General features: G+C 41.9%; 1 protein-coding gene across 1 annotated transcript; it reads left to right on the forward strand.

The window, feature by feature from the left end:
- The first annotated feature begins 6,723 nt into the window (after positions 1 to 6,723).
- On the forward strand, positions 6,724 to 11,149 carry LOC137055804 (zinc finger BED domain-containing protein 4-like). Its single transcript, XM_067429706.1, has 2 exons — positions 6,724 to 8,321; positions 9,492 to 11,149. The coding sequence occupies exons 1-2, from the start codon at positions 8,125 to 8,127 to the stop codon at positions 10,393 to 10,395; spliced, it is 1,101 nt and encodes a 366-aa protein (XP_067285807.1). The 5' UTR covers positions 6,724 to 8,124; the 3' UTR covers positions 10,396 to 11,149.
- The last annotated feature ends 215 nt before the right edge of the window (positions 11,150 to 11,364 follow it).

Here is an 11,364-nt window from a genome sequence, read left to right on the forward strand (position 1 = left end):
AGGGAGAGGCGGAGATCTCAAGGCCTTTGCCTCTACTGCGGGGGAGCGGGCCATTACGCTTACAACTGTCCGATAAAAGGCCAAGCCCGATAGTAAGTATGAGGCTACTATCGGGTGGGATCTCCGCCGATAAGACCTCATCCACATCTACACTCCTCCCGGTAAGACTGAGATGGTCAACCAACACCCACGACTGTCAGGCACTTCTGGACTCCGGGGCTGAAGGTAACTTCATGGATCACACATTTGCACTCAAGCTTCAGATTCCACTCAGACCCCTCACTAACAAGATCGCTGTACATGCCCTTAACGGTCAAGAACTTCCCACCATTTCGCTCACCACTGGAGAGATTACCCTCATCACGTCAGGCAACCACTCTGAGATTATCTCCTTTTATATTTTGGACTCTCCTCTCGCACCCATCGTTCTTGGTCACCCCTGGCTCATCCATCACAACCCTAGAGTGGACTGGCATCAGAAAGAGATCTTGGCGTGGAGCAATAAATGTCATGAGTCCTGTCTTGTGTCTGCATGTCCGTCTGTTTCTGTCTCTGTCTTTCAGGAGGAAGCAGTGGATTTGTCTAACGTGCCCGCAGAGTACCGCGACCTGAAGGAGGTGTTCAGTAAGTCTCGGGCTGCTTCTCTCCCTCCGCATCGTCCCTATGACTGTGCCATAGATTTACTGCCAGGTAAATCTCCGCCTAAAGGCAAGTTATATTCACTTTCTGCTCCAGAAAGGGAGGCTATGGAGAAATATATTTCTGATTCACTGGCAACAGGGTTCATCCGCCATTCCTCTTCTCCAGCGGGGGCGGGGTTCTTTTTAGTGGGGAAGAAGGACGGATCTCTGCGACCTTGTATTGATTACCGGGGGCTGAACAACATCACGGTAAAGAATACTTACCCTTTACCGTTGATGTCTTCAGCTTTCGAGAGGTTGCAGGGAGCGTCGATTTTCACAAAATTGGATTTACGAAACGCTTATCATTTGGTCCGCATTAGGAAGGGGGATGAATGGAAGACCGCTTTTAACACCCCCAGGGGGCACTTTGAATATTTGGTCATGCCTTTCGGCCTGTCCAACTCCCCAGCGGTCTTCCAGGCACTCGTCAATGATGTGCTGCGAGATATGGTCGATCAGTTCATATATGTCTACCTGGATGACATATTGATTTTTTCCTCTTCTCTCCAGGAACACGTGCAGCACGTTCGACGAGTGCTTCAGAGGTTGCTAGTGAATGGGCTTTTTGTCAAGGCGGAGAAATGCGCTTTTCATGCACAGTCTGTTCCTTTCCTGGGGTACATCGTTTCGACTGAGGGAATGCGTATGGATCCCGAAAAGGTTAAGGCTGTGGTAGATTGGCCAAGTCCAGATTCCCGTAAGGCCCTACAGAGGTTTCTGGGATTCGCCAATTTCTACCGGCGTTTTATTCGCAACTTCAGCCAACTAGCTGCACCTCTGATCGCCTTGACCTCCCCCAGAACTGCGTTCAGGTGGTCAAACACAGTCGAGGCTGTGTTTGTCAAACTGAAAGGTTGCTTTGTTTCAGCCCCCATTTTAATTGCCCCTGATCCATCACGTCAGTTTGTGGTGGAGGTCGATGCGTCAGAGGTGGGGGTAGGTGCGGTGTTGTCCCAACGTTCTCCCACAGACGACAAGATGCACCCTTGCGCGTTTTTTTCCCATCGTTTATCCTCTGCCGAACGGAATTATGACATTGGTAACAGAGAGTTGTTGGCAGTCAAGTTAGCATTGGAGGAATGGCGCCACTGGTTAGAAGGCTCGGGGGTGCCTTTTATCGTTTGGACTGATCACAAGAACTTGGAATACATTAGAACTGCTAAAAGATTGAACTCCAGGCAGGCTCGGTGGGCACTTTTTTTCGGTCGTTTTGATTTTACTCTCTCGTACCGCCCGGGTTCCAAGAACATCAAACCCGATTCTTTATCGCGCATTTTTGACCGTTCCGAACGCCCGTCTACTCCCGAGTGCATTTTACCTGAGACCCTAGTTGTCTCCACACTCACATGGGAGGTCGATTCGAAGGTCAAGAAGGCCTTAGAAGGGGTAACGCCTCCGTCCGGTTGCCCACCGAATCGGTTATTTGTGCCGGAGGAATTGCGGTCCAACGTTATTCAGTGGGGGCATTGTTCTAATGTGGCTTGTCATCCAGGAGTCAGACGAACTCAATTTTTGGTCAAGCAACGATTCTGGTGGCCACTTATGGCTCGAGACGTTCACAGTTTTGTTTTGGCTTGTTCAGTTTGTGCCACTGGTAAGACTTCCAATCGACCCCCTGATGGGTTACTTCAACCGCTGTCTGTCCCTTCGAGACCCTGGTCCCATATAGCGCTAGATTTTATCACCGCCCTTTCGCTCTCTCAAGGTTACACGGTGGTTTTAACCGTGGTGGACAGGTTCTCGAAGGCGGCTCATTTCATTCCCTTGCCCAAATTACCTTCAGCCAAGGAGACAGCGTTGATAGTCATTAATCACGTCTTTCGCTTACATGGCCTCCCGACGGACGTGGTTTCCAACAGAGGACCCCAATTTGTGTCCAAATTTTGGCAAGAATTTTGTAGGTTACTGGGAGCGACTGTCAGTCTGTCCTCAGGGTTTCACCCCCAGAGCAATGGCCAAACTGAAAGAGCCAACCAAGATTTGGAGAGAGCGTTGCGATGTCTGGTCTCTAAGAATCCTTCCTCGTGGAGCCAGCAACTGTCTATGGTGGAGTACGCCCCCACAATACGTTACCAGTGTCATCCACGGGCCTATCTCCGTTTGAGTGTAGTGTAGGTTACCAGCCACCTATTTTTCCTAGTCTGGAACCCGAGGTCGCGGTCCCCTCTGCTCACGCCTTTATCCAGAGGTGTCACCGCACCTGGACTAGAGCCCGTGAGACTCTGCTCCAGGTGAGGGAGCGCACCAAGGCCAAGGCCGATCGCCACCGGTCAAGGCCTCCCGTATACGTCGTTGGTCAAAAGGTGTGGCTTTCTGCCAAGAACATTCCTCTCCGCTCCGTTTCTAATAAGCTTGCTCCTAAATTTATTGGTCCGTTTACTGTCACCAAGATCATTAGTCCGGTGGCAGTCCGCCTCAAACTCCCTCCTGCGTACGGGAGGATTCATTCCGTCTTCCACGTATCCAAAGTAAAACCCGTGTTTCATTCTCATATTAATCCGCCAGTCCCGGTTCCTCCCCCGCCGCGACTCGTAGATGGGGAACCCACTTATTCGGTCAATCGCATTCTGGACTCTAGGCGGAGGGGACGCGGGTTCCAGTACTTGGTGGACTGGGAAGGTTACGGTCCAGAGGAGAGAAGTTGGGTACCTGCTAGAGACATTCTGGATCACTCCCTTATCGATGATTACAATCGACAGGTAAGGGAGTCTGGGAACGCCAGGAGGCGTTCCTAGGAGGAGGGGTACTGTCACGGTTTATGAATGCATTGTTTCCTGCTTGTCTCATGTCTGTGTTGTTATGTGTGTGTGAGTGGGCGTGGCTGATACTCAGTGTTGATCAGAGGCTCAGCTGATCGTTATTACAGCACCAGCTGCAGCTAATCACTCTCACCTACATATACTCATCCGTTTCTCATCTCCATTGTCAGATCGTTGTTGATGTCTTCTGTGCTGTGTGTCTCCTGGTCCTGTTTGGGGTTCCAGTCTCGTGCTTCTTGTTCCTGCTCGGTGTTCCTGTGGATTATGCTCTTTCTGGATTCCAACTGCACCTGCACCTGCACCTGATCACAACGACTCACCATTTCTCATCTGTTCTGTGTGTTGACCGTCTTAGTCCCTGCGCCACCCGACGTCATCTGTGTCTGTTACTTCTTTTTACTGTTGACAATAAATGAGCTTACTTGCATTTGCTTCCTGTATTCAGTCATGACAATGAGAGTGAAATGGTCACCAAATAAAGCCATTTGGATCAAGAATTGAACCGTGGGACCATGTGTCTATGTTTCTGCGGTGAAAGCGACTGCCTGATTGTGTGTGCAGTAGTAATTGTGCAGCATGAGACAGGCGAGTGACATGCAAGGAGGTGCAGGGGCCGTAATAGACGGATGAACAGAGGAGGGGGATCTAATGATTGTGTGGAATGATTTACAGGAGCACAGCTGGTGAAATAAAGAGAGGGCTTTTGAGAGATTTTGAGCGAAAAAGCTGTGAAAAATGAAAACATATATAAAAAAAGTGAATGAGAGAACGACAGAAGCCAAACAAGAACATTTGGAGGGAAAGATGCTAGCTGGACACAGTCAATCATTTGAAGTGTGTGGGTACACTTGCAATTATATGAGAAGAGAGATAGGGAACACCTTAAAGAAACACTTTTCCAAAACTAGTGAGCTACCTCGATGTCTCTCTACACGGCTATCTTCTGAAGCATCCTAGCTGAAATGGAATCTTAAAAGTAACTTATTTGGAAATCTCTACATCAAGGGCTTCAATAGTCCAGCCAACATGTCCATGTGGGCCCCACTTGGGTTTTAGCTGGGCTACATGGGCATCACCTGGGCATGGGCTCAGGGTGGGCAGTTTGATGGGCTGAATGTGGGCCCCATCTTGGATAAAGTTAGCCCAGTTGGGTTGCCCATTATTGTTTATTTGAGGGTCCCATGTGGGCCACATTTGGGCAATATTTAGAATTGTAAAGTTTTATTGTTTGCAGTTGGTTTTGTTTTTGTACAATAATTAGAATATTAATTTATAATTAGAATAATTAGAATATGAATTATTTAATAATTAGAATATTAATTTATAGAATTTATAATTTATAATATTCTTAATAAGAATATTAATTTATTCATAAAGTGTGCACATGGAGTTAAATATTTACATTCTCAAACGTTTAATTTTAAATAGATCTTTAATAGATGTTTATGTTGTCACAGAACAACTAGTTTCCACTGATCAACGAGATCTCCTCACTCAGCTGCCTGTGCTTTTTTCCCTTTTTTATTTAGTGCTAATTCAAATAACAAATGCACAAAAGATACCAAATATAGTAACACTTTAATACTGTAACAAATAATTTGTAATTCCTTCAGAAGGATTTTGGTAATACTGAGTCTTTATTAGTAGGTTACACCACGATCTTCACTTTATAATTAATTATATAAGATCTCCCAAATCTATCACACCTGATTCAACTCACGAGCTCATTAGACTGAAAAACCTGAAATGGGTGTGTCAGATATAGGGAGACATACAACATCTGCAGGGCTGGTGATACTCCAAGACAGGTTTGTAACCTTAACCATAACCATGTATTTTACAACACATCTGCTTGTGATTCTTATTAAATGGGAGTCTTTTTTTTTTTAGGATTCTTTAGCTAACTGAAGTCTCTGAGATCCTGACACCTTCGCTTCTGGAGACTCCTGGTAGGTTGCAGTTCTGTAAATTGTGCTGCTGGAGACTAAAGGGTTTCTGATGGTTTCACACTTAATTCTTCACCTTAATTCTTAATTATTTTGCAGTTAGCATGTGTCGTTTCTTTGCCATCTGTTTTTGTCTGACGTGGGGTACCAAAAGGTGGCACAATGGTTGATTAATTTGTTTGGTCTTTTTCAAAGGACTGTTGGGAGAGCGATGACAGGGGAGTGAGGAGCTGCACAGTTTTTCTTTGATTAGTGTTTGACCAAACATTGATCAAGTCGGACAGTAATTTTTTTGTTAAATATGTACTTCACAAATTGTGTTTTTGAGTTTGCCTCTGGAGAACATGAAATGTTCCTGTTTACAGTATGTTTTGCAGCAGTGATAAATGTAGCCAATCATGGACATGTGTGTTGATCTATAAACACAATGGCCAATCAGAGGTTTTTAAAGGGTTAGTTCACCCAAAAATACAAATTCTGTCATTAATTACTTACCCTCAAGTCGACACCGGTAAAACCTTTGTTCGACTTCGGAGCACAAATGAAGATATTTTTGTTGAAACTTGATGGTTCAGAAAGGCCTCCATAAGCCACAATGTAATTTCCTCTCTCAAGACCCATAAAAGGCACTAAAGACATCGTTACAAACCCCATCTCACTACAGTGGTTCTACAGTAATTTTATGAAGCGACGGGAATAGTTTTTGTGTGCAAAAAAACAACAACTAAATAAAGACTCCACTCTCTGTTCCCTTTCGAGGGAATTCGTACTTCGTCAATGACACTTTGGGGATAGTCCCTTAGTTTAGTGCGTCTAAAGCATGAATGAAATCAGTCACAGATCTTGATTAGTGCTGCGTCATGACATAGTATGTTACAGCAGACAGCCTTTTTGCTCTTCAGCGAGGAGCTCTGTGTTGAAATTGTTCGTCTATTTGGTGTTGTCTGCCCTTACAGTAAACATTCAAGTATGGCTAGCAAGCAGTTTAGGAAGTGTGTGCATCCGTGCCCGTGCTTCATTATGGGCACGGACACACACAAGCTGTGTGTGCAGTATTTGGGCGTACAGCATGCTCAGGCTGCTCACGAGGGGGCTGCCTGCAGTGAGTGTGAGAGGCTGCCGCTTAGAGTGCTGTGCTCACGGCGGGCTGTTTTTGACGAGTCCGGTCAAGCTCGCGAGCCCCGGGGACCTGGTCCCGTGGTTGCTGAGGCAGCGCGGAGGCACAGATCTTGGGGCTCACAGGTGGATCTTTTGAGGGGAGCTGGGCATGCTGAGGCATTGTCCCACTCTTCCTCAGGAGATTCAGAAGCTCTACCACCTCGTGCAGAACAAGGTAATTTTCGTAAACGAAAACTGAAACTAAGACTAAAACTATTGGTCAAAAAACATTTTCGTAAACTGAAATAAAATTTAAAAAATATAATAAATGAAAAACTAAAACTAAACGAAACTAGCAACAGTTATTGAAAAACTAACTGAAATAAAATAGTAATTATCAAAAAAAAATATTCGTTTTCGTTATTAATAAGCTCTCATCCCGTGCGAAAATCTGCCGTGTTTTATTTTAAAATCAAACAGGCTGCATAATACCTGTAGATGGCGCGCGCACGGTGCACGGGAGGTTAGCTGAGGCTGACGGTAACATTAGTTAACTGATAAAGACGACGGACATGAATGATGGCAGCCGGTAGGAAACGACAGAGCCCTGTTTGGGATTATTTCGAATTTAATTCTGAAAATGGAAAAAGCAAATGCATTGTCACCCACAATAATACGGTTTGTGGTGTTGAAATTAAGGGGAAAAATCCCACAAACCTCAAAGTACATTTGCAAACAAACCATCGCGAAGAATACAAATCCTTCATGGCGAAAGATTCAGAAAGGAAGACTGCCATCGGCAATGATAAAGTCAACGAGGATGCTAGTAGTTCTCAAACTCAATTGCAGCAGCAGACTCTGACATCATGCTTCCAAAAATCTGAGGTTTGGCCAACAAATTCAAATGAACACAAGAAGCGAGAAAACGCACTGGTAGATTTGTTTGTCGAGACTGGCATGTCCACTAGACTGTGTGATTCGGCAGCCTTCAAAACTTTTAACGGTGCTCTTGACCGTAGATTCATTTCTCCCAGTGCTGCACGGATCAATTCCTTAATTGCACTAAAAATGCAAACTGCATCTCAGCGAGTAAAAGAAATGCTAAGAGAGACCCGCAAAGTCACTATATGTGTTGATGGATGGAGCAAAAAAGGTTTGACTGCTTCATTTTTGGGTATCTCTGCATGCTTTTACCATATCCCATCGAATCAATCGCTGCATTCTTTGCTAAATTTGCGTCGCATTTGTCATCCACACACCGGAGAAGCAATAGCCAATTGTATCGAAAGCACCTTGGAGGAATGGGATATACCAGAGAGCAAGATACTGCTCATTGTAACGGATAACGGATCAAACATGATCAAAGCTGTGGAGCTTCTAAAAAAAAAACACAGGGACAGCACAGACGTGGCACAGTATGATGCTTTGGATAACCTGGATTCTGCTGAATCTGATTCAGACTCCCAGGATGAATGTTCTGCTGATGAGGATCAAGGTAGGTTTTTTTTTCTTAATTGCATTCAAATGTTATTGCCATTCAGTGACAATACAGCTGTAAGGGTTAGAAAATGATGTGCATAGAAGAAAACTAATAGAAAAAACATGTTCAAAATACATGTACAACAGTATAGACCTTAAATGTTTTTAACCTTTTTTCTGACAGACTTGTTTCAAGACGGGTTCTCGAAGTTCCAGCGCATGCCATGCATGGCACATACCTTGCAGCTTGCAGTTAAGGATGCATTGAAAGTTCCTAGTGCCGTTCTCAGCAAAGCAAGATCAATAGTTCATGCTGTACGAAAGTCCTCAGTGGCAAATGAACGGATGATTCAAAGGTATGGTTTGTGTTTTATATTTAACTATTCATATGTTTAACACACACACACACACACACACACACACACACACACACACACACACACACACACACAAATGGATTCTCCATAGACTATATTTCATCCCTCTGCAATCACTGTAACAATAGCAGACAACTGTTAGAAACAATGACATCCAGGTGTTAATTTAATTCACATGGAAAGACAAAAAACCACTCACCCATCTCCAGAGGACCACCTTGTAGCAACTCATAATGTAAAAACTGCACAAATTGTAATAAGTATTACATTATTATTATTATCATTATTATTATAATAAATGTTCATAATGTAATCATTTCTCAAAATGTAATAAAATCTTGAGCTCAAATGTAATAATTTTTACAAAATTAGAAAAATATTACATTATAAACTCCCCAAAAACATGTCATATTTTCATTATTGTAACATCTTTTAAAACTTAAAAAAATTAGTATTCCCTTACTGTACATTTAAAAAAAATCTAAAGCCAGTCTTAAAATACATGCAAAAGGCAACATTTAAATATTCATACAATTATTCTTATATGTTTAACATTGGTATTCCTTTACAGTACATAATTAACATAACATTGAGTTATTATATGATTATTAATAGCATGGATATTTAAATCTGTTGCATTTTAAAGGTAGTTTTACTGGATTTTGATTTTTAAAAATGAACTGTAAAGTTTACTGTATGTTTTAGAAGCTGTTACAATAATGAAAATATGGCATGTTTTGGTGAGTTTATAATGTAATACATTTCTCATAATGTAAAATTGTATCATATGAGCTCAAGATTATATTACATTTTGAGAAAAGTATTACATTATGAACAATAATGTTATACCTATTACATTATAAGCAGTTTTTACATTATGAGTTGCTACACACCTTCATAGTATATTACACTAATTAATACTAATTAAAGTTGTTACCAGCACACGCACAAAGTGTCCTCAAAAACCATTGCCAGATTTTATGCACAGACACACAACACTGAATCTTACAGATACTCTTACAGATACCATATATTTATATAAATTACTTAATTTTTAAAACAGTTTAAAAAGTAAAGATATACAATAACTGATAAGCATCAGACGAGTAGAGTAAAAATTATATTCTTACATTTATTTATTTTTTAAAGGTGTGGACGAACACTGATCCGTGATTGCCCCACACGGTGGAATAGTACATTTGAAATGATCAAAAGACTGATTGAAACCAGACCTACTCTCAATGAAATCCTAGAGGAGCTTGGAATTGACACTCTTTTGAGCAGTGAATGGACAAAGCTAGAAAATCTCATGAAACTATTGGAACCATTTGCTACACACACTGATCAACTTCAGACAGATAGCCAGTCTCTATCTGAAATAGTGCCAGCCCTGTTGAATCTGGAAGCACATCTGCAGCAGACTACCAATATGGAAAAGCAAACTGTTCAAGTCCTTCTTAGGTCCATGCGGCAACGCTTTGCAGGCATACTTGATCCTACACATGAAAAGTTTGACCCAACAGCAGGTGCAGCATCTCTTATGGACCCAACTGTCTCCCTAGCTCTTACATCTCCTGAGATGCAGCATCTAAAGAGAGCAGCAGAGACATTTGTCTTGGATCAAGCTTTAAGATACAGCCAAACTTCAGCCACAATGAAAGACAATGCATTTGAACTACCATCAACTTCTGGAGGCACCAACAAAACCCTTCAGAAATACACATTCCTAGCTACAAAGATCCTCAGTACTACTAACCAGGTGAATTCAGTTGATAATTCTGGCAGTGCAGTGCATGAAATGCAAAAATACCTAGACGAAGTGAAGCGAGACAACATTGAAGTCAGGCCACTACAGTACTGGCAAGGACGTGTAGCCGTGTATCCAAAACTTGCACCTGTTGCAATAGATTTGGTCTGTGCCCCTGCATCTCAAGCCTTTGTAGAAAGAATATTTTCTGTTTGTGGACAGCTTTCATCTGGACTGAGAAGCAGAATGACCACCTCCCTGGAACAAAGAGTCTTCTTAAAAGTTAACAGAAAATTTTGTTACTGAAATTATTTCAGAAAACACACATAGACCACAATATATCCAATGCAAATGCCCAATTGGTAATTTTAAATTAAGTTAGTAAGTTTGTATAAAGTAAAATGCAAAAACACTTTACACAGACACACACACACACAGTAACACACACATACACGCACGCACGCACGCACGGGTCGCACGCACGCACACACACACACACACACACTTGAAGATTGTGTTCTATTAATGCAAGTAATATTAACACTACACATGTGCATTTGAAACTTTTCAAGATTGTGTTCTATTAATGCAAGTAATATTAACACTACACATGTGCATTTGAAACTTTTCAAGATTGTGTTCTAGACTGTTTTGGCTAAAGGAATATTCAACATGCAAACTCAAAAATATTCATCTTTATTATGCATGTTTATTCATATTCATATGTAAATTTAAGTTGCATTTGTTTTTTTTTTTTTTGCATTGCAAACCTTTGTTGTTTTAATTAACTGTAAACTGTGCAAACTACATTTTGCTGAAAATAAATGTCTTGCTTTGGTCTACACTGGAAGTGTTCTGTTTACTCTGCTAAACTATAATTACTAAAACTAAAACTGAAACTAAATATATAAAAACTAAATAAAAATGTGTTCACAAAATAAAAACTAAACTAAAACTAACAAAACCATTAATGAAACGAACTAAAACTAAACTAAAATGTATAGCAAATTTTAAAACGAAATACAAATAAAAACGATTTCAAAAATGCAAAACTATATTAACCTTGGTGCAGAAGCCCGCAAAGTGGTTTCTTCTCGCGGGGTGGATGATCCAGTGCTGACGCTCTCTGAATCTTGAATGTTGAAAGTTGAATGTCCACAGGAAAAATGGAAATCCGGCTGCCTAATAAGCTGGGTGGATGCTTTTCAGGAAGTGGCCTCAGCCTACACGCCGGGGCTTGCCTTTTTTCCATGATTTGCACAATGAGTTGTGCAA

This window comes from Pseudorasbora parva, chromosome 21 (assembly GCF_024679245.1).
Source record: "Pseudorasbora parva isolate DD20220531a chromosome 21, ASM2467924v1, whole genome shotgun sequence".
In the NCBI taxonomy this organism is placed as follows: Eukaryota; Metazoa; Chordata; class Actinopteri; order Cypriniformes; family Gobionidae; genus Pseudorasbora; species Pseudorasbora parva.